This window comes from Balaenoptera acutorostrata, chromosome 8 (genome assembly GCF_949987535.1).
Source record: "Balaenoptera acutorostrata chromosome 8, mBalAcu1.1, whole genome shotgun sequence".
In the NCBI taxonomy this organism is placed as follows: Eukaryota; Metazoa; Chordata; class Mammalia; order Artiodactyla; family Balaenopteridae; genus Balaenoptera; species Balaenoptera acutorostrata.
In genome coordinates this window covers 62,974,070-62,998,723 of record NC_080071.1, presented here as the reverse complement: position 1 = coordinate 62,998,723, position 24,654 = coordinate 62,974,070, and the positions used below count along the sequence as shown (strand labels likewise).

At 38.9% G+C, this 24,654-nt stretch overlaps 1 protein-coding gene across 5 annotated transcripts in view; it reads left to right on the top strand.

The window, feature by feature from the left end:
- PARD3B (par-3 family cell polarity regulator beta) overlaps window positions 1-24,654 on the top strand; it is a 1,043,271-nt gene that overhangs the window by 590,915 nt on the left and 427,702 nt on the right. For all 5 annotated transcript variants that reach the window (XM_057551599.1, XM_057551600.1, XM_057551598.1 and 2 more), the window contains 2 exons: window positions 10,086-10,218; window positions 17,266-17,365. In XM_057551599.1, the coding sequence (XP_057407582.1) occupies window positions 10,086-10,218; window positions 17,266-17,365 (233 nt within the window). The remainder of the gene's footprint in view (window positions 1-10,085; window positions 10,219-17,265; window positions 17,366-24,654) is intronic.

The window sequence follows — 24,654 nt, the reverse complement described above, 5'->3', positions numbered from 1 at the left end:
ATGTTTTTGTGATACAGTAATACACAAAGTTAAAATAGAATCCGATTAAAACACACTAATATAAAATATTAGTTGTAATAATAAGTTCAACTTAAACATTTTTTTTTTCCACACACACACACTGTATTTTATTTTTACAAGAGATAGATAGACTGACACCTAGCATTGTACATGGATGACCACAACAAAAGCAACAATGATTGCAATTACCAAACATGAAACACACTTATACTATGTCATAATATTGACATTCAGTCCAGTAATCCTCCACTGTAACAGCTCCTTTACTTTGCAGTGAAAATTGATTTGTATATTCTTTTCCTCTGAGTCCTTGTGGGATTTTTTTTTTTAATTCAGACAGAAAGTCACAAAAATTATACTCATCCTCATCAGTTCACTCAGTCCCATGTAATTAATTTCTTTTTTTTCATCTTGATCTTTTGTTAGCAGTTTTATGAGTTCATCAGTTTTTCATTAGAGTTCTGAAAATGCTTATTCATTCAGTTCAGCAGTACAGTCAGTTACCAGAAACCTGTACTTGTCAGAGTCTTTTCCATGAATTTCTTGAAGATGAAACTCTTTTATAGGAACATATTTGCAAAATCATCAGAGTACACCCAGAACTGTCTGTAAATGACAAAAGACTTAAAAATGACCATGGTTAAAGATTTGATGAAAGTTCATAATAATGCAGTTGACAAGAAAATTAGTTATTTCTGAGATATACATTTTAAAGTAATAACTAGGATTATTACTTATAACATTATACCAGAACATATAAGATTTTTAGACGTTTCCTGTAATGTCTGAAACATTTATATTAACATATTTCCATACATATTTCCATACAAATACAAATATAAGATTTTTAGAAATTTCATGTAATGTCTGAAACATTTATATTAACATATTTCCATACAAATAACCCAATGAAAGTTTAGTATTAGTTGTTTTGTTTGTTTTTTTATACTGCAGGTTCTTATTAGGCATCAGTTTTATACACATCAGTGTATACATGTCAATCCCAATCGCCCAATTCAGCACATCACCATCCCCACCTCACCGCAGTTTTCCCCCCTTGGTGTCCATATGTCCATTCTCTACATCTGTGTCTCAACTTCTGCCCTGCAAACTGGCTCATCTGTACCATTTTTCTACGTTCCACATACATGCATTAACATACGATATTTGTTTTTCTCTTTCTGACTTACTTCACTCTGTATGACAGTCTCTAGATCCATCCACGTCTCAACAAATGACTCAATTTCGTTCCTTTTTTTTTTTTTTTTTTTTTTTTTAATGAGGATCTTGAATCAGATGCGTATGTTTGATTGATTGATTGATTGATTGATTTTGGCTGTGTTGGGTCTTCGTTTCTGTGCGAGGGCTTTCTCCAGTTGTGGCAAGCGGGGGCCACTCTTCATCGCGATGCGCGGGCCTCTCTCGTTGCGGAGCACAGGCTCCAGACGCGCAGGCTCAGCAGTTGTGGCTCACGGGCCCAGCCGCTCCGCGGCATGTGGGATCCCCCCAGGCCAGGGCTCGAACCCGTGTCCCCTGCATTAGCAGGCAGACTCTCAACCACTGCGCCACCAGGGAAGCCCTCGTTCCTTTTTATGGCTGAATAATATTCCATCGTATATATGTACCACAACTTCTTTATCCATTCGTCTGTTGATGGGCATTTAGGTTGCTTCCATGACCTGGCTATTGTAAATAGTGCTGCAATGAACATTCGGGTGCACGTGTCTTTTTGAATTACGGTTTTCTCTGGGTATATGCCCAGTAGTGGGATTGCTGGGTCATATGGTAATTCTATTTTTAGTTTTTTAAGGAACCTCCATATTGTTCTCCATAGTGGCTGTATCAATTTACATTCCCACCAACAGTGCAAGAGGGTTCCCTTTTCTCCACACCCTCTCCAGCATTTGTTGTTTGTAGATTTTCTGATGATGCCCATTCTAACAGGAGTGAGGTGATACCTCATTGTAGTTTTGATTTGCATTTCTCTAATAATTAGTGATGTTGAGCATCTTTTCATGTGCTTCGTGGCCGTCTGTATGTCTTCTTTGGAGAAATGTCTATTTAGGTCTTCTGCCCATTTTTGGATTGGGGTGTTTGTTTCTTTGATATTGAGCTGAATGAGCTGTTTATATATTTTGGAGATTAATCCTTTGTCCGTTGATTCATTTGCAAATATTTTCTCCCATTCTGAGGGTTGTCTTTTCGTCTTGTTTATGGTTTCCTTTGCTGTGCAAAAGCTTTGAAGTTTCATTAGGTCCCACTTGTTTATTTTTGTTTTTATTTCCATTACTCTAGGAGGTGGATCGAAAAAGATCTTGCTGTGATTTATGTCAAAGAGTGTTCTTCCTATGTTTTCCTCTAAGAGTTTTATAGTGTCCGGTCTTATATTTAGGTCTCTAATCCATTTTGAGTTTATTTTTGTGTATGGTGTTAGGGAGTGTTCTAATTTCATTCTTTTACATGTGGCTGTCCAGTTTTCCCAGCACCACTTATTGAAGAGACTGTCTTTTCTCCATTGTATATCTTTGCCTCCTTTGTCATAGATTAGTTGACCATAGGTGCGTGGGTTAATCTCTGGGCTTTCTATCTTGTTCCATTGATCTATGTTTCTGTTTTTGTGCCAGTACCATATTGTCTTGATTACTGTAGCTTTGTAGTATAGTCTGAAGTCAGGGAGTCTGATTCCTCCAGCTCCGTTTTTGTGCCTCAAGACTGCTTTGGCTATTCGGGGTCTTTTGTGTCTCCATACAAATTTTAAGATGATTTGTTCTAGCTCCGTAAAAAATGCCATTGGTAATTTGATAGGGATTGCATTGAATCTGTAGATTGCTTTGGGTAGTATACTCATTTTCACAATGTTGATTCTTCCAATCCAAGAACATGGTATATCTCTCCATCTGTTGGTATCATCTTTAATTTCTTTCATCAGTGTCTTATAGTTTTCTGCATACAGGTCTTTTGTCTCCCTAGGTAGGTTTATTCCTAGGTATTTTATTCTTTTTGTTGCAATGGTAAATGGGAGTGTTTCCATAATTTCTCTTTCAGATTTTTCATCATTAGTGTATAGGAATGCAAGAGATTTCTGTGCATTAATTTTGTAACCTGCAACTTTACCATATTCATTAATTAGCTCTAGCAGTTTTCTGGTGGCAGTTTTAGGATTCTCTATGTATAGTATCATGTCATCCGCAAACAGTGACAGTTTTACTTCTTCTTTTCCAATTTGTATTCCTTTTATTTCTTTTTCTTCTCTGATTGCCGTGGCTAGGACTTCCAGAACTATGTTGAATAATAGTGGTGAGAGTGGACATCCTTGTCTCGTTCCTGATCTTAGAGGAAATGCTTTCAGTTTTTCACCATTGAGAATGATGTTTGCTGTGGGTTTGTCATATATGGCCTTTATTATGTTGAGGTAGGTTCCCTCTATGCCCACTTTCTGGAGAGTTTTTATCATAAATGGGTGTTGAATTTTGTCAAAAGCTTTTTCTGCATCTATTGAGATGATCATATGGTTTTTCTTCTTCAATTTGTTAATATGGTGTATCACATTGATTGATTTGCGTATATTGAAGAATCCTTGCATCCCTGGGATAAATCCCACTTGATCGTGGTGTATGATCCTTTTAATGTGTTGTTGGATTCTGTTTGCTAGTATTTTGTTGAGGATTTTTGCATCTATATTCATCAGTGATATTGGTCTGTAATTTTCTTTTTTTGTAGTGTCTTTGTCTGGTTTTGGTATCAGGGTGATTGTGGCCTCATAGAATGAGTTTGGGAGAGTTCCTTCCTCTGCAATTTTTTGGAAGAGTTTGAGAAGGATGGGTGTTAGCTCTTCTCTAAATGTTTGATAGAATTCACCTGTGAAGCCATCTGGTCCTGGACTTTTGTTTGTTGGAAGATTTTTAATCACAGTTTCAATTTCATTACTTGTGATTGGTCTGTTGATATTTTCTGTTTCTTCCTGATTCAGTCTTGGAAGGTTATACCTTTCTAAGAATTTGTCCATTTCTTCCAGGTTGTCCATTTTATTGGCATAAAGTTGCTTGTAGTAGTCTCTTATGTATTTCTGCGGTGTCTGTTGTAACTTCTCCTTTTTCATTTCTGATTTTATTGATTTGAGTCCTCTCCCTCTTTTTCTTGATGAGTCTGGTTAATGGCTTATCAATTTTGTTTATCTTCTCAAAGAACCAACTTTTAGTTTTATTGATCTTTGCTATTGTTTTCTTTGTTTCTATTTCATTTATTTCTGCTCTGATCTTTATGATTTCTTTCCTTCTGCTAACTTTGGGTTTTGTTTGTTCTTCTTTCTCTAGTTTCTTTAGGTGTAAAGTTAGATTGTTTACTTGAGATTTTTCTTGTTTCTTTAGGTAGGCTTGTATAGCTATAAACTTCCCTCTTAGAACCGCTTTTGCTGCATCCCATAGGTTTTGGGTTGTCGTGTTTTCATTGTCATTTGTCTCTAGGTATTTTTTTATTTCCTGTTTGATTTCTTCAGTGATCTCTTGGTTATTTAGTAACGTATTGTTTAGCCTCCATGTGTTTGTCTTTTTTACGTTTTTTTCCCTGTAATTCATTTCTAATCTCATAGCGTTGTGGTCAGAAAAGATGCTTGATATGATTTCAATTTTCTTAAATTTACTGAGGCTTGATTTGTGACCCAAGATGTGATCTATCCTGGAGAATGTTCCGTGTGCACTTGAGAAGAACGTGTAATCTGCCGTTCTTGGATGGAATGTCCTATATATATCAATTAAATCTATCTGGTCTATTGTGTCATTTAAAGCTTCTGTTTCCTTATTTATTTTCATTTTGGATGATCTGTCCATTGGTGTAAGTGAGGTGTTAAAGTCCCCCACTATTATTGTGTTACTGTCGATTTCCTCTTTTATAGCTGTTAGCAGTTGCCTTATGTATTGAGGTGCTCCTATGTTGGGTGCATATATATTTATAATTGTTATATCTTCTTCTTGGATTGATCCCTGGATCATTATGTAGTGTCCTTCCTTGTCTCTTGTAACATTCTTTATTTTAAAGTCTATTTTATCTGATATGAGTATAGCTACTCCAGCTTTCTTTTGATTTCCATTTGCATGGAATATCTTTTTCCATCCCCTCACTTTCAGTCTGTATGTGTCCCTAGGTCTGAAGTGGGTCTCTTGTAGACAGCATATATATGGGTCTTGTTTTTGTATCCATTCAGCCAGTCTATGTCTTTTGGTTGGGGCATTTAATCCATTCACGTTTAAGGTAATTATCGATATGTATGTTCCTATGACCATTTTCTTAATTGTTTTGGGTTTGTTTTTGTAGGTCCTTTTCTTCTCTTGTGTTTCCCACTTAGAGAAGTTCCTTTAGCATTTGTTGTAGAGCTGGTTTGGTGGTGCTGAATTCTCTTAGCTTTTGCTTGTCTGTAAAGCTTTTGATTTCTCCATCAAATCTAAATGAGATCCTTGCTGGGTAGAGTAATCTTGGTTGTAGGTTCTTCCCTTTCATCACTTTAAGTATTTCATGCCACTCCCTTCTGGCTTGCAGAGTTTCTGCTGAGAAATCAGCCGTTAACCTTATGGGGGTTCCCTTGTATGTTATTTGTCGTTTTTCCCTTGCTGCTTTCAATAATTTTTCTTTGTCTTTAATTTTTGCCACTTTGATTACTATGTGTCTCGGCGTGTTTCTCCTTGGGTTTATTCTGTATGGGACTCTCTGCGCTTCCTGGACTTGGGTGGCTATTTCCTTTCCCATGTTAGGGAAGTTTTCGATTATAATCTCTTCAAATATTTTCTCTGGTCCTTTCTCTCTCTCTTCTCCTTCTGGGACCCCTATAATGAGAATGTTGTTGCGTTTAATGTTGTCCCAGAGGTCTCTTAGGCTGTCTTCATTTCTTTTTATTCTTTTTTCTTTAGTCTGTTCCGCAGCAGTGAATTCCACCATTCTGTCTTCCAGGTCACTTATCCGTTCTTCTGCCTCAGTTATTCTGCTATTGATTCCTTCTAGTGTAGTTTTCATTTCAGTTATTGTATTGGTCATCTCTGTTTGTTTGTTCTTTAATTCTTCTAGGTCTTTGTTAATCATTTCTTGCATCTTCTCAATCTTTGCCTCCATTCTTATTCCGAGGTCCTGGATCATCTTCACTATCATTATTCTGAATTCTTTTTCTGGAAGGTTGCCTATCTCCACTTCATTTAGTTGTTTTTCTGGGGTTTTTTCTTGTTCCTTCATCTGGTACATAGCCCTCTGCCTTTTCATCTTCTCTGTCTTTCTGTAACTGTGGTTTTTGGTTCACAGGCTGCAGGATTGTAGTTTTTCTTGCTTCTGTTGTCTGCCCTCTGGTGGTTGAGGCTATCTAAGAGGCTTGATGGGAGGCTCTGGTGGTGGGTAGACTCAACTTAAACATTTTAAAATGAAAAGATTTTGAAATTAAGACTGGAAGGTAGTTGGGGACGATAGTGGTTAAAAGCTTGGGCTCTGGAGTTTTAGGTTACTTGAGTTAAAATCCCATGTGGGTCATTTCCTGGCTATGTAAAGACATACATAGTTGAGGGCTCTCTACTTATAGATAGCAATACTGTTGTCTGCCTTATCCCTTCATAGATCCTCATTTCCCAGCACCTAGTAGTAGACAGTTGTTATATATTGTTGAATGAATGGATAAAAGTTGCATCTGAGACCTACTTCATCCGAGAGGATAAGCTGAAGTAGTGAACTTATCAACTATATCTTACTTTGTCATATTATCAGGTGTTGGAAAGGAGTAACTGTACCTTTTAACTTTTCTGTACATAACCTTGTAAATGTTAAATAAATGTAAATTGCCCAATTACTGGAGACTGTATATAATGAGCCAACTCATTTCCAACATTTGTGTCTGCTTAAATGACAGAGAGGTTTCCATGAATATTTAAGGGATTTTACTTATGTACATAGTCATGAAACCCTTATCGCTTGCTTCCTACCATGAGAGAATCGGCTGCTTTCTGGTTGAATTTGGTTCTTACTCGAGAGCCCTAGACCTCCACGGAACCCAATTGTTGGATGCGGGTGTGAAGTATGACCTGTAGACCCCTGAATCACCCCTTCCATGCATCTGTGTTTTAGATCTCCCTTAAGATGTCTTGGGACAAAGATACCTCAACTAATAGAAAAGTCTGGAATACACTGCTCAAGAATTCCATATCTGTGTAGATAGAAAAAGTAAAAGAAGAAAAAAAAAGAAATGAATATGATTGCTAAAAGAGTTCCCTCCCCACCTCTCCACCTCTCATCTTCCCTAGTTTCATGTCTTTCTCTAAAATATATGAATGCCTAGAGGATAAGTACTCTCTGTTTTGCCTCATCAAGTTGAGACACTTTATTATTTGCGTTCTCCTTTACCACACGTATTTTCATTTTAATTCTCACACTCTGGGCTGGGTTGACGATTATTTCATCAGAAGAAAGCACTAAGCCTTCAGTTGGTTGCCCATCCTCAGGAGTGTCTTTGTTGTTGTTGTCGTTGTTGCTGTAGTTCTTTTTTTTTTTTAATAGATCTTTACTGGAGTATAATTGCTTCACAGTGCTGTGTTAGTTTCTGCTGTACAACAAAGTGAATCAGCCAGATGCGTACATATATCCCCATATCCCCTCCCTCTTGCGTCTCCCTCCCACCCTCCCTATCCCACCCCTCTAGGTGGTCACAAAGCACGGAGCTGATCTCCCTGTGCTGTGCGGCTGCTTCCTACTAGCTATCTATTTTACATTCGGTAGTGTATATATGTCGATGCTACTCTCACTTCACCCCAGCTTCCCCCTCCCACCCCGTGTCCTCAAATCCATTCTCTATGTCTACAACTTTATTCCTGCCCTGCAACTAGGTTCATCAGTACCTTTGTGTTTTTTTTTAGATTCCATATATATGCGTTAGCATACGGTATTTGTTTTTCTCTTGTTAATACTGTTCACTGGGGACTCAATTGGGAATAAGAAATGGGACAAAAAGCAGTTTTTATGAGGACATTTAAATAAGATCCATTTTTATTTTCTCTAATATTTACATGCTTTCCGTGGGGGATGAGCAGGCACTTGGCTTTCTCAACTAATGAGAATCTCTGTGGTACCTGTGAAGATTAAAGAGTGTTTTTTTCATATAAAGACAGCAGCCTAATGTACAGATAATCTTTATTAAATTGAAAAAAAAAACTGTAGCTATTTGATATCCCAAATCTGTTTTGCTGTGTCAAATCATATATGTTTTGTGCTCATGTTTTTGGAGGATTCTCCAGTGGAACAGCAATCGCCCTCAGGTACAATAAAAAAGAATCTGTAACCTAGAAAAGGCCTCAGTTCTGCTTACATATTCAGGGAAATCAGTTAGTTAGATTTGGGAAGAATACCAAAATGGTTACTTGAACATTATATTGATATTAAAAAAACTACTGAAGACGCTACTTAAGAAAAGTCAAAATATATTGTCATTGGGTATTTTCCCACATTACCCAGATGTACAAGATACGTAAACAGTTTTGATGAGGACCTCGTGAAGAATACATAATGAGCCCTTGATTGAATCAAAATCATTTTAAACAGAAACATGTTTTTCAAAGGATGAGCTTGAGGTTCAATTGTAATTCTATTTGAGCCTAGAGACTTGGTATTTAAAAATGGGTTATGACCTGTTTTTTTTTTTTTTTTTTCCTTCCCCAAAACATTTCCCTCCCCTGAGCTGGAAGCTCAGCTTGGTGGAAGCAGAATATGTTTTAAAATCCATTATATTTTTTATTGGCTGGGACACTAATGGAAGGCTCCACGACAGCTCTATTTTACAGGCTGAATATTTTAATTAGGCTGGTTACTGATCACTTGTTGGGATATTGATTGTGTCATTTATCAAAGAGCTGGGAAAGCAGAAAAATAATTTTTGTTGTTGTTGTTAAAGCACTTGACTATGCAAGGTAGGTCCTACCTCTCCTACCTTCCAGGGCTCTAGCTTTAATTTAGGAGTAGTTTGCCCCAGGCTTGGGTTGACTAAGGAACCAGGGGCAAAAGGAAATACTGGGTGTGGAAAAAGTGTAATAAGCCTTGACAAAAAGCTAAAGGACCTTCAGCAGCTGAAAACATTTTAATTATGAAGAATGCATGCATGGAATGTCTTGAATATTTTGTTTAACTAGCAGGATACCGAGTTTCTGTAACTAAAGAGGAAAGTAGAAATCAAATGCATTGTTTGGGCCAAATGCTCTTTTTCAGAAGGAAAGAGGTTTGGGGATCGGATCTACGTTAGGGAACGGCCCCGAGATGGCTTTCAAATTACTTCTTTGAAATCTGTTAGAAGACACACAGTTTGAACCAGAGCAAAACCCAGTTCTCTGTGCCTCATTCCTCTAGAACAATAACTAGAGCTCCCTGCAGCCGGCCCATTCCCAGTACCTCGGCAGCACCTGTGCAACACGGTTTATTCTGGAGCTAGCAGTTTTAAGGAAACTGAATTTGTTTACAGACTATCAAAATCAAAACAGAAGGGGGAAATATGGAAGAAGAGAAAGAAATCTCAGGAGAACCAGCATCTGGCATTGTCACAGCAGTTTGTTTTCGCTCCTGGCCAAAAGGCCTAGTGTCTGCAGTGGGACACACGCATGGCATTTCAGTGACAAACCTGCCTGGGTTCTGACTTGTCCTGGAGCATATACACTTAGTCACCAAGGGAGAGGGAGACAGGAACCAGCTGGTTGGCAGAGAAACACCCTTGGCATGAACTGTATTCTTATGTTGACACTGCCACAAGCTGTACTCCCAGATGGAAGAAAATTTGAAGGAAGCTATTTGTAAGTGGTGGGAAAGAATAATAAAGTTAATCCGCTTCTGTGCTTGCTATCAGCACTCCTAAGCCTTAACACCACATTGTCAGTATTTTTTATTTCCTATTCAGAGATGTTTTAACTGATAGGGCCATTTTGATTTTCCACAGTCGAGGACTTACGTGCAATAGACTCTTGAAAGATTATTCATAAATTGATCGTTCTTTCACTTTGCTTCCATTGACCAAGTTGGAACATACTAAAAAAGCGAACGTGATTTTTATTTTCATCCCTTAGGAGCCTGCAGAGTGTGGGGCATTTTCTAAGCCGTGCTTTGAGAACTGTCAAAATGCTGTAACCACCTCCAGGAGAAATGATAATAGTACATTGCATCCATTTGGCACCTACAGCCCGCAAAGCAAACAGAAAGGTAAGATTCTATCCATTCTCATCTGCTGCCAGTGGTATGAGAAAACATGAGAGTGTTTATTTTTTAAAAAAAGAGGAACAAAGGGGAATTAATTAGACTAAGTGCAGACTTTGTTACTCTGAGTCATGAAAATGAGAGATGGGTGGGAGAGCTGACTCACAAGTTGTGAAGCAGATTCCTGGCATTGCCCCCAGTTTAAGTGACAGTTTCTATGCTTGCTGCCCCAAACACGGAGGGTTACGTATAAAACAAAACCATGCCTGGAGAAACAAAATGACAAACCGTTATATATTTTTTTAACAGTCTTTTAATATTGGAGGTTACCAAGTGTAAATAGCAACTAAACTTACAAAATATTGATATATGGAATAGTATTAAATCATAAAGTGGTCATAACACAGTTTGCAGACTTATGCTTGTTTCTGAGCAGTAAATACTGTGAACCGAGACCATGATATGATGGTGGAATGTTTTTGTTATTGCCTCACTACTACTGTCTTGTATGGATCACATTTCTAGTAGAGCTCTACATGTAAAAAAATTGGATTTTCTTCTTTGTTTTTCAAAACTTATACTTAAGGCCACCAAGAAAATGCTTTTATTTCCCTGCATCTCCTTTCTTTAGTAACTTTACTTTTTTGTATCACAAAAGCAATAGATATTCATGACAGAAAATTAAGAGTAAAGCAATAAAGGGAGAATTTAATGGCACTCATACTTCTGTCAGAGATACTGATCAATAACATTATGTATATATTGAAAGTGTTTCCTTCATGTAAATATGTGTATATAAAATGAAATGAAATATACTATATAAAATGTTTAGGAAATTGCTTTTTAATTAATAGCACATTATGAACATCTTACTGTGTCATTGAATATTCCATAACATCACGTTCAGTAGTTGCATAGTAGTCTAGTGAGTGGAGGTGCTGTTTGTATAATCAATCCCTTATTTACACTTAAGATGCTACCCAAATTTAACGATGGGGGAACAATTTCTAGACTCTGAGATTACTCCATCAGAACAGACTTGTAAATCTGAGGTTCCTCTAGAATTAAATTCTTTCATCTGAATGGGATGTTTTTTCCTCTGAATTCCTCTGTTTCAGTGAGAGTAGTAGCAACAGCTGTGATCATTTATTGTTTACTGTCTGTTACATACTGTGGTGAGCAATTTACATGCACACTCAAAGTGGGTAATATTATTATCCTCATTTTACAGATGAAGAAATAGAGAGGAGAGTAAATGACTAACCCAACACCATATATAATCCCTGGAGAACCTGAATACATCTCCTGTCTCTCTGACTCAAGTTCATTCCCTAAACCACAGCATGGGCCATGTCTCACATTGGTCTCTTGAAACTGTTCTTTCACCTCATCCCAAGAGTGTCCATTAGAAGCTGACTTTACTTTGTGTCAGATAAAGAAACACCCAGTATGTCTTTCCTCATCTTAATAAAATTAAAAGTTTTCTTGACAAAGCAGCATCTCCTTCTGAGTCCTTCAGTCGCAATAGCAGGAGAATCTGGGGAAGGAACAGCAAGTTTCCCTTACACCAGGAGAGCCTTCTCTCTACCGCGTCCAAATAATGATCAAGAACATTCCAGCCTTTATATAACTTGATTGGCACTTAATTCTCAAGCAACTTGTGGTCCAGTGACAATCCAAGTTCCGGGTTTTATTCCTGATTACACCAATGATGTCCAAAGGAACATTGGACACATTACCTCCCATCCTGTTTCTTTTTCAGTACTTATAAAATATCGATGCTGAAGTGATAATTACGTAGTATTTTTTAGAGGACATTGAGATACTCAAGGAAATGGGATTAATATCTGTAGGAAGGCTAGCAAAGGCTAAAATAATGAAACTATAGAACTAGTTATAGTGTAAGGATATACCCAGAAAAAAAAATTTAAATAATAAAGTCCACCCAAAACACATGTTAAAAATAAAATGCAGTAATACTTTGGAACTTCAGTAGCGTGTTCAGAGTTTGTATGTCACTGAACAATTAGAGTCCTTTAGGCACAGAACCACTGAGAGGTTCTGTCTCTTCCCTCCCTCCTGAGACACAGATCCACAGTCCACAAGGTTCCTGCTACACCTCCTCCTCCCACCTCAATTTTCCAAGGTAACATCAAAAATCCAGTTCTTTTAAGAAGTGACTCCATTAAACATTATTTTTTGAAAAGCACAGAAAATCTATTGTCATTATTTCCTTGGGGATCTGTGATACAATACTCAGTTATAGAATTAGGCTTATCAAAGCACAGATTTGTTATATTTTAATTATAAGAGGCCAGTAGATGGAATGCTCTTTCTTTTTATATAAGCCTATTGACTGAGAGACCAAAAAATGTATATAACAGAATTTATAGACATGATGCTGTAGAAGAATATCATGCTCATCACGTCTTTGTGTAGTGTTAATAACATTTTCATTTTTGAGAACCATTGAGAGTTCCCGAGTTTCCGACGCACACGAGGTGGCCATAGGCCACCAAGACTCATGAAACTTGAGTGAGTGTTGACTCGCCACCACCAAGCCTTTTTAAGGAGCTCCTTTAGAAAAACAAGATTGACTTGACAAAATGTAACGTCTAGTGAGGAGAGGAACTGTTACAGCCAAAACATTGACTTTTTTTTTCTTCCCTTCCTCCTTTCCTTTGTATATTTAAAAGTCCAATGTTGATGTGCTGTGTTCCATCTATTTTTGTAATAATAGTACTACCACCCACTGTTCCACTGTTATTTTTTTATATATACATATTCCTGTCAAGCTGTTACGGAGAAAAGGCATTTTTAGAACTAACGTTTGTAGAAATTGTAACACCAGAAAATTCACATTTGCGTTGGAGAATTGCTCGCAATGCCCGCAGTGGAATGAGTGTAGGGCTCCAAGATGGTAATAGGATGGAGGCTGTGTCCCAGGGGTTTACTATAAAATCCTATTAAGCATTCGAATGGTAATGAAGTGCGCAAACACTGCATTTTCTGAAGAATCTTGCTGGCAGATCTCACCCTGGGCCAAGTTACAGCCTAAGCACAGTTTGCCTCTGGTTTGTTCTTCCCTCTCCTTTAATTCTTCTCATCTTCCCTTTGTGCTCTACTCCTGCTTTCTCCCCACTTTCAGTTCACGTGAACTCCAGCCCCTGCGCCAGTAGCCTGTTGCCTCAAGTCTGCCCGGGATCACCCACTGAGGTCTTCTCAGGCCTTTCATCCATACCCCAAATCAAATGTTTCGGTTCTGTGTCCTGTCCCACTGGATCCATGTGCCCTGGGGTCCTTTGAAGAGACACATAATAGTGTGATTATTTATAATACCTTCCCTCCTGGGAACCTGCATGTATCCACCCCCCTACAGCACGTAAGGCACTGCCGCTGCAGTGATGATCAGAAATTGAATTATACTTTTCAATTTGACTGATGTTTCTGGGATACCTCCGTTGTGCAGCATGCGCTAGGCTGCAACGATGAATACAATGTGTTATTGTTCTCAAAAACAGTCTAAAGTAGGGGTCAGCACACTTTGTCTGTAAAGGGCCACGTAGTCAATATTTCAGGCTTTGTGAGCCATAGGATCTCTTTCGCAACTCGTCACCTCTGCCACTGTAGTGCGCAAGCAGCCGTAGACAGTACGTGCATGAATGTGTTCAGTGAAACTTTATGTGCAAAACCAGTTGGCGGGCCGGTTTGGGGCCAGGGCCATAGCTTGCTGAGTTCTAGTCTAAGGGCGCAAACTCTTTTGCCCTTCTTTTCTGATCTGGCCCTGGCAGGATGGATCCTGTAAAACAAGTCACAACAATAAAAGATGGTGATTAAAATAAGGGTCATTTGGTCATGGATGAAGTAGTGACTAGAGGTGCAACGTTCACAGGCGATATATAAAATGACCTTGTACACTCAGTGACATCCAGAAATACTATTTTTAGCGGATAAGAATTCCAGACTTTCACGGTGATAAAGGGCTTAACAAAGGTGTTTGGGCCAAGAGGGGAAAAAAATATTCTTTACAGCAACTAGATTTGTTGTTTAAAAAGTACCAAGGATAAAGAGTCATCAGAGAAGATACTTACCTCTGCATCTATCATTACTTTAAAAACCCATAGATTATTCATGTGAATGAAATAAAAGTGAAAGTTAATGATCGTAATAAAACCAGAGGAGATGCTGAAGAAGAGGAAGGAGAGGAGGAAGAGGAGGACAAGGAGGAAGTTACCTGTGGTCCAGTAAGAGAAATAAATGTAGATAAATAGATGATAGATCGATAGATAGCTCATTGCAAAAGCAGCACGTGGTAAATGTTACACACGAATTATTTTCTGTAATATTAACAGATAAAGCCAAAATGTCAGTGGATAAAGATAGTGAAGATGTATTTCTTGCTCAAATCACAGCCCAATGAGAACTGAGGGACTTGGGCTCCTTCCATTGGTAGCTGGGCCATCTTCTGGTGCCTCATCCACTCATGGTTGCAGCTAGTAGATGGGATCGGGGGAGAAGGTGGGGAAGTTGCATATACCCTTCCTTAAGCACTGAGACCGGGCACAACATTGACCACTGTAACTCACATTCTATTGGCAAGAACCAGCCTAGATACAAAGAGGGCTGGAAAATGGGGTCTGGGGTCTAGCTGTGTGCCCAGGAAGAAAGGAAGAACACAGACACTGGGAGCGCTAGTATTCTCCACCACTGTTGTAAAAATACTGACAGATCCCAGAGCAACAGTGAAGGTTTCATAGAGAAGGTGATATTTGAGGTGGACCTTGGGAGAAGGGTGGGACTTTAATAGATGAAGTGGGTTTTGCAATTATATGAGCAAAGACACTGGGGTAGGAAAACCTGGCCTTGTGGTCTGGGAGCAATAAGTAGTCTTGAGTGGCTAATGTGTAATAGGAGATAAAGTTGGCTGCCGGGGACACAGACCTTTATTCTGTAGGCAGTTGTGTGCGACTGTAATGTTTCTGAGCAGGCAGTTACATGGTCACAGGTATGTTTACCACGAGTGAAAGATGGCCTGAGAAGTTGAGGATGAGTGATTAGAACCAATGGAAAAGATGTTGTCCCAATATGTCCCTTGTTCCAATTTACCTTGTAGACCCTCTGCTCTTTTTCTCTCAGCAAATCTTTGGCTGCCTAACTGCTGCCATATTACCAGATCACTGGAGTGGGGGACAGTGCAGGAGGACAGTGCTGGCTGCCTTTGCTCATCATGCTTCTGTACCCTGACCATCTTACTTATCAGATTCCTGCTTCAAATCTCATTCCCTGGGACATGTCAGCACTGCTAGAACTGCCTCCATTTTATACTGGTCCCTGGGGCAGAGCTTGGAGCAAGTCCTTCCCTGGTGTATTCTTCAGGGTTCTCCAGAGAAACAGAATGAATGGAGTGTGAGTGTGTGTGTGTGTGTGTGTGTGTGTTTGTACATGTATATATAGATTACATACACAGATTTATTGTAAGGGATTGGGTCACGTGCTTATGGAGGCAGGCACGTCCCAAGATCTGCAAGGTGAGTGGGCAAGCTGAGACCCAGAAGAGCCAATGGTGTAGTCCTGGTCTGAAGGCCAGCAGGCTCAAGACCTAGGAAGAGCCAGTGGTTCAGTTTGAATCCAAGAGCAGGAAAAAGGCAATGTCTCAGTTTGAAGGCAGTCAGGCAGGAAGAATTCTCTCCTGCTTGAAGGAGGGTCAACCTTTTTGTTCTATTCAGACCATCAACTGATTGGATAAGGCCCACCCACATAAGGGGGGGTACAATCTACTTTACCCTGTCTACTGATTTCAATGTTAATATCACCCAAAAACAACCTCACTGAATACCAAGTGTCTGGGCACCCTGAGCCCAGTCAAGTTGATACATAGAATTAACCATCAAACCTGGTATGTGGGCAAGTCAAAGTGGTTGTTACCAGCAGCATTTCTCAAGGACAAAGAGATGATTTTCTTGTTCTAGCAATAGAGTCCACCTTTTGCAAATATCTCACTGTAATAGATCCACAGCAGAGTTTATGGTGTACAGAATAATAATCCTTTACTTACTCATTGGCACTCATTGCACTTACAAATCACTGCTTGAATATGCACTATCTTATATAATCCTTGTATTCCTCCAATGAAGGTATTCTTATCCCTGCTTTATAGATATAAAAACCAATGTTTATAGAAGTTGAGTAGTTTGCCCAAGTTCTTACAGCATTACATGATTGGAAACATGCAGTCTTGCTTCACAAACTATACTCTTAATCACGATGCTCTATAATGTTTTTCATACATTATTTAATATTTTCATTAGTAATGAGGATTAAACTATACGTAAGGCTTAGCTCAATGTGTGGTACACAATAAGATCTCAACAAACCTTACTTGTTATTAGTTGTTGTAATATTCAGTATACATGTCTATTTTTTTCCGTATAAAATAGACTGAAAAAGTAAACATTTTTAGCAGGTAGGAAAACTAGAATTCAGACCCCAGTCTTTTGCTTCCAAGGCCCCAAACTCAGGGTTTTCCACTACAACACAGATGCAAAAAGAATATATATATTTTTTTACCTCTATGGTGTCTAAATGGTGAGTAGATACACTGTATCTCATGAGTTTTTTAAGTACTTTTTGTCACTGAGGCAAATGCTTAAATCACCATTTAATCCAGAGCATTCATTATAGAGTCTTGTTTACAAAAACGTTGTCATAAAAGAAATGGCTTGTTAATCTTCTACAAATCACAGGTAGTGAATATGTGTCTACCTTTCCCAGGTGGGAAAAGGTAGTTAAGATGCACGGACTTCACTTGCCAGGGGTTGCCAGCAGGTTGCCAGCAAGTCACCAGCATAAAGACACATTATCAGGCTTAGATTTCCTCGTACAGGCTGTATTAGCGTGCGTATTATTCCTTCAGGGCTGTATGAGGACTTATTTGTTTCAAGACTGGTTTCTGTGTTGGTGAAAATTATGTCTGAGAGATGCACTGAAACAAAACCAGGCGCTGGACGGTTCTGCCTCCTGTTTACTACAGCTTTATTTGTTCTTTGTTTATAGAGCTGTTGCTTCCCAATGATGGATGGGCTGAGAGTGGAGGACCTTCTCCTCCTCCACCACATCCAGTTCTGGAATTGGGCCTTGAAGATTACAGCCACAGGTATCGATAAAATGATATATCATAAATGTACCCCGTTATGGTTTTTCTGGGAAAACCCAGCAACCTTATTGTAACTCTATTTCTTTCCAGGATGGAAATCTCATAGTATCTGTTAATTCCAGCGAAAACTTCTCATAGCTAATATTAATACCTCAGTTTGTTCATTTTTGCTTCCTGGAATTTAAGGTTCATCATGTCTTATTAAAATATATGAGAAAATTGTTGAATTTTCTTTTACCAAGTTAAAAACTAGAGAGGTGGAACTCAAAATAAAAAAAGTTATATTGGAAGGTATAAAACAAAACTGAGAAGACATAAAGCTTTTTTTTTTTCTTATTTGTAATTGGCAAACCCTAAAGGCATTTTAAAAATAGATGTTCCAAGAAAGTTAATGGAATCTAAAAATTAAAGCAGCACCATATATAATCTAAACTATTGAAAAGAGTGCCCAATATTATATCCATTCTGTAATAGAAACCAAAAAATCAATAATTTTTAGAATCACACAAGCATGAGAGAGAGAGATTTACTAAGCATACACACCATTTGACTAGTAGAATTCATAGATTTTGTTTTTCTGATGAGTTTTAAAAATCATTAACTTGTCCCTTTGCTATTTTCTGTATTTATTATGGCTGTTAAAACTGGGTATTTTATTCCATTCTTGTCCCATGATAATCCTGTGAAGTTCTTTCATTTTTCTTGCAGCAATGCTGTTTTCTTTCAAACATCACTATTATGGTTTTTGTTTTGTTTTGTTTTGTTTTTTACAATCTGCTAAAAATAAAGCAATACAACAAGAGTATAGCTAACTCTATTAGCCAGAAGCTTACCTATATTTAGCTATCTCCGACTCCTACATTTTTGAAGTCAACTTTTTTACTCAAATACAATTTCTTGAACTAGATTGATATTCACAATAATGTTCTAGATCAGTATCTCTGGGGGTTTCTTGAGCAAAAGTCTGGACATTTTTAATTTTGCATGTTTCTTTGCATTGCTTGCCTCAATTCTGAATCAAAAATGACAGTTTGGTAGCATTAAAAAATCCATTTTAGGACTTGAGGACATGGGGAGGGGGAAGGGTAAGCTGGGACGAAGTGAGAGAGTAGCATGGACTTATACATACTAACAAATGTGAAATAGATAGCTAGTGGGAAGCAGCCGCATAGCACAGGGAGATCAGCTAGGTGCTTTGTGACCACCTAGAGGGGTGGGATAGGGAGGGTGGGAGGAAGGCACAAGAGGGAGGAGATATGGGGATACATGTATATGTATAGCTGATTCACTTTGTTATAAAGCAGAAACAAACACACCATTGTAAAGCAATTATACTCTAATAAAGATGTTAAAAAAAATCCATTTTAAAAGTAATTTCACTCATCTTACCTTACTGTTTACCCAGGGTATATGCACAAAACTGCTGGAATAGTGCAGAGATAAATCAGATATAAACCTGTGGTATTGTATTCATAATAAGATAAATGTATTTGGCCTTAATCCCATTTCTGGCACTGACCCCTAAAAACCTTGGAATTTCCCAAGTACTGAGACTGATTAAGGTGTCATGTTATGTTAATGAGGTGGCTTTTGGAGGCACCTAAGGAAGGGGCTGGTTGCCAGTGGAGCCCATCTCGTGCTTAGAGGGTTGGAACTTTCAGTCCCATCCAGAGAGATGGGCCTTGAATCAGTTGACAGTGGCCAATGATTTAATCAATCTTGCCTCTGTAATGAAGCCTCCATAAGAACCCAAAAGGACAGGGTTTGGAGACCTTCTGGGTTGGTGAACATGTGGAGATGTGGGGAGAGGGGCACACTCAGAGAGAGCATAGAAGCTCGGCGCCTCTTCTCACATACTTTGCCCTGGGCAGCTCTACATACGGCGGTTCCCGAGTTATGTTCTTTTACAGTAAACCAGTGATCTAGTAAGTAACATGTTTCTCTGAGTTCTGAGAGCCACCATCAAAAACTAATCGAACCCAAGGAGGGGTCTAGGGCACCTCTAATTTATAGCCTGTTGGTCAGAAGTAGAGGTAACAACCTGGACTTGTGACTGGTGTCTGAAGTTCAAGAAGGGGTCTGTGGAACCTCCAATCTATAGCCCATCAGTCTGAAGCACAGGTGACAACCTGAGCTTGAAACTGGCATCTGAAGTAGAGTATGGGGGGCAGTCATATAGGACTGAGCCCTCAACCTGTGGGATCTGATGCAATCTCCAGGTAGATAGTGTCAGAATTTAGTTGAGTTCTCCAAAACCCTGCTGCTGTCCTAGAATTATTGGAAGTATGGGAGAACTCCTCGCCCCCCACCCCCCAACACTTGTTAAAATTGGGTCCAAGAGCCCAAAAGGAAACCCTAGCCTCGAGACGATGGTAGGCTAATAGGTAAAAGTGACAAACAAGAACACAAGGTACAGTGATATTTACCAGAAGACATAGATAAAACGCCCTGAGCTGCTGAGGCAGAGAAAGGAGAGTATTCCCAAGTACAGGAAGCAGGGAAAATGTTAGGGGAAAAAGTGACACTTGAGCTGAACCCTAAAATATGAATAGGAGCATGGACATGAAAAGAGCCCCAGAAGGAAGAGAATTTCAGAGAGAGGGAAAGGCAGAAGGAACAGATGGAGGTAGGAAAGTAAGTTGATTTGTGCAACTTCTATCGTGGCTGATTGGCCAGATGATCACGCCCAAAGTGCAAGGATAAGGAAATCAGACTTCATTTGGTAGATAGTAAAATCTTATTGTGGGAGTTCAGCAGATAAGATTGGGTTTTAGTTGTGTACAAAAAGGATTATAATTTTTGTGACTTTCTGTTTGAATAAAACAAACAAACAAAAAAAAAAACAAGGATTAGGTAAATGGAGGAGGGTTAATATCTGCTAGAAGCCAGAGACTCTGTGGATACCTCCTGGGGCCATGGCAGTGAAACTTACTGAGGACCTGTGCTGGGGAGGATGGGGAGAAACTTTCTCGGGTGAGAGCCTTTCAGGGGACAGAGGTAGTTCAGAGATATTGCAGAGCTAGAATCATTGAGAATTAGCAACTGCCTTTTGGCTGCTTCCATGTCACCACATATTTCTTCCCTTCCCTTTTCGGGAAAGCATGTTTCTCCACGATCTTGAAAAACAGCTTATATTGGCTCTCACTGCTGTAAATCTTCATCACATGATGTGAACCAGCAACTTCCTTTACACCCTCTCCCTCCCTAACTCGCTGTGTTTAGGCTTCCATTCTCACCCTTTTCTAGAACTGCTCTTTTTAACATTGACATTAATCTCCTTTCAATCAAAAGTGTAACTTTTTCTCAGTCTTAAGTCTTCTTTTGATCATTGTCATTCATTTGCTCACTCATCCATTCAAAATTATTTATGGAACTCTAAACTAGGCGCCGTAGAAGGTACTGGAATGGATTGGAAGTGTCCCTGCCCGCAAGGAATGCAGTGTCCCCTTGAAGAGACAGATGCACAGATAATTAGGAAGCAGCCTGCTGAGCATGAGATACAAAATGTCATTGGAGCCTAGAAGAAAAAGCCACTAACTCTGTCTGTAGGTGTCAAGGAAGGTTTTTTACAGGAGAAGTAGTGTTTGAAAGGTTTCTTGAAGGATAGAAAGGAACTTACTAGGCAGTAAAGAGGTGGGAAGGGCAATTTAGGTTAGGAAAACCAAATGATGGGAGAGGGAAAATGCAGTGTGTTCAACGTGGCTAAAACGTATAGTATCTGGGGAAAGAATCTACAGGAAGGGCATTGTCTGCCATGCTCTGTGAGCACCATGCTTCTCCAGAGAGCCATGGAGAAGCATTGAAGGCTTTGAAGCCTGACAATATCATGTTAAGTGAGTTCACTTGTGGAGAATAAATGGATAAGGGAAACCATAGACAAGGATACTAGTCTGGGACAACCAGCAAGAGAGGAGAGGGGCTTGAATGAAGGGAGGAGCAGCATAGCTGGAGAGGAAGGGACAGAGTCAAAGACATTTTTGAAATGGAAGGAACAAATCTAAAGCTTTGAATCTCTCTCTCTCTCTCTCTCTCTCTCTCTCTCTCTCTCTCTCTCCCTCCCCCCCTCCCCCTCCCCCTTCCTCCCTTCCTCCCTCCCTCCCTCCCTCCCTCCCTTCCTCCCTCCCTTCCTCCCTCTCCCTCTCCTGGGATCCTGTGACCTGCACCGTCCTGCAAACTGCTGTGTTGCCTAGGTGACCAGCAGCAGTAGGTGTCTGCATATTGGAAACTTACAGTGGAGGAAACATTGGAAGGGAGCCAGGAGGGCTGAGCAAAGGAGGCTGTCCTGTCTTAAAAAAAAAAAAAGTTAAAAGCCCCCTGAAAGGGAAAAGTAGTGCTTTAAGGGATGGAACCAGTCTTGTAAAACAGAAAACTACTAATTCATGAGAAGTGAAAAACAAATTTGATCAAACTAAACTTATGCCTGTACTTTGAACCAAAATGAAATCAGGAACTTACTGAACTTATTTGTACTATTATGTCAATAATTATTTGACAAACATTTAGAATATGTGTGTCTAAATTAAAAAATATATATTTATATATTATATATATTTCCTTTATATATATAATATATATTATATATATTATATGATATAAGTATATATATTATAATACATATTATATATATAAAGGAAATAAATTTTCTACTGTGATGTCTCAGGGAGAGTTTAAGACAAATCAACAGCAGACAGAATATACTGAATTTGATTAGCTGTTCAGGCAACATTTGGTTATTCCCTACATGTTCATATTTTCCCTCCCTCTTGGTTCTCTCTCAGTTCTGCTCTTTCTGTCTCTCTTTCTTTCATACATGTGACCTGCATCTACTCTCATTCAGAGTAGCCAATCATTGAAGCTGATCCATGGCCACCTGAGACTTCAGACATGCCCCTCAAAACCTTCCCCTGCCTTTTTATTTCAGACAGTTCTCCTTGAACATTCATGGGGGGTCTTCTGTGTCTTTCACATTCCTGATTTGTCACTATATTCAGGACATTGGCATATGTTTCATGCTACCCTTATTCATTCATTATGCAGCATAATTTGACATTGAATATCATTTCTCTTTGATAGATTCCCTGGTTGTTCATGGGGGAAATACAATCTTTATCTAAGACACGTCTTTGGCCTGCTGTCAACTTACAGCTTCCGCTGCAGCCCATTCAGCCATGAGCACATGCTAACTGCCTTCAAAATTAAAATATGTCATGTTTTATAGTTAATCATTGTGTCACCCTCTCACACCAAAAACTTCCAATATGTAGCATAAAATTACAAACTGTTTTACTAGTCTAATGTATGTGTCTAAGATATTTTCACATTAACCAATTCAGTACTATACTCATTATTCAAGTACATTAGAAGTTCACATTGGCTCCAGTCACATCGTGTCTCATATTACCCTTCCTTCCTTCCTTAAATATCTGCCAGTCTGATATCAGCCTTGTTTCCATTTTGTACCATGGCAAGAGGGGTCCTTTTATTGAAGGTTTTCAAAGTGTACACTTGGCCATGTTCAAAACAATGGTAACAGAGGTACATATCACCATGATCAATTTAATGGACATATCCAGGTATGTATATGTATATATGCACACACATATATGAATATATGTTACATTCATATGTACAAAGCAGCTTTTTATTTTCTTTGATCATCTTTGATGGTGTCTCCACATCATGTTATTGCATCGTCATCTTGTTTTTTCAATGGGGTTGGGGGTAATTGATTCTCAAGAGTTTGGGAAAATTTGAGTTCTTATTCTTAATTTGTCACGTAATGCCTGGTTTGGTAAAGTATTCTAAAACAGTCAAGTGGGGACTTCCCTGGCAGTCCAGTGGTTAAGACTTTGCCTTCCATTGCAGGGGGTGTGGGTTCAATCCCTGGTCAGGGAGCTAAGATCCCACATGCCTCATGGCCAAAAAACCAAAACATAAAACAAAAGCAATATTGTAACAAATTCAATAAAGACCTTAAAAATGGTCCACATCAAAAAAAAGAAAAAGAAAAGAAACCAAGCTAATAAATAAATAAATAAAACAATAAGGTGGATTAACCAAAACATTACTTAGTTGGGTAGATTCCCATAGCCTGCCTTGAGCAGCGTGAGCTGTTTTAATGAGGAATATGCATGTTGGTTCTAAAGCTCCTCCCTAAAGGTATTCATTATAACATGTGGCATCTATTTTGATTCACCCTTTAATTTTCTTTTATTTCACGATATGAACCACTGTTGAAACAAAAAACTAACCTAAAATGCAAGCTGCGTCAGAGAGTGTGCATGAAACTGCAGTAAGAGGGAAAAGTCTGATTTCTGTGGGCTCAAGATCAGCAACAGCCTCTGTGTCCCAGGCTGGCCACCATTTTAGCCAAAGCTTTTGTAGCTCTGGGAAGAGTTCAAGAAATCACAGTCTGGTCCTGGCTTTGGCACTGGCCAGCTGCGTGACCTTGGAGCATCAGTCTCCTCTTTGGGCCTCAGTGTCTTATCTACAAGATGAAGAGTTAGATGAGGTGACCTTTAAGGTCTTCCAGCTCTTAAATTCACTGGTTCCATGAAGGCCGTGAGTCTCTCTGACACTAAAACCACGTCATCACAAGAGATCAAAGGATGAAAAACTAGGTGCAAATAAAGGTCGAGTAACACATTTAAAGGCAAGTGCTTCCAAAACATCAAGGCTCGGGGGGAAGCTCATATTCACCATGGCATCTCAGAATTCTTCTTTAAAGTGGGCTAAAACAATTAAAATATTGCTATTATGCCAAGCCAGTGTCAACAGCACTAGCAGGTCAGGATTTTTGTTTACAATTGACATATTTGTCCACTATCACTAGATACCACATCTAATATGCTTTATGTCGGTAGCTTTCTTTATTGAGCATGTAGCCAGACACCAAGAAAGAAGCCAAAAAAAAAAAAAAAGAAAGAAAAGAAAAACCTTCATAATTCTAAAGAGTTGATTTAAGCTTCTTGAGCAAATTTTCATTAAAAAAATGTACAGTTGTCCCTCGGTATCCATGAGGAATTTGTTCCAGGACCCCCGCGGATACCGAAAGCTGCAGATGCTTAAGTCTGTGGTATAAAATGGTATAGTATTTGCATATAACATCCTCCCATATACTTCAAATCACTTAATACAATGTAGATGCTATGTAAATAGTTGCCAGGGCATGAAAAATTCAAGTTTTGCTTTTTGGAACTTTCTGGAATTTTTTTTTCTGAATATTTTTGATCCCAGTTTGGGTGATCCTTGAATGCCGTACCTGAGGATACGGAGGGCAGATTGTATAA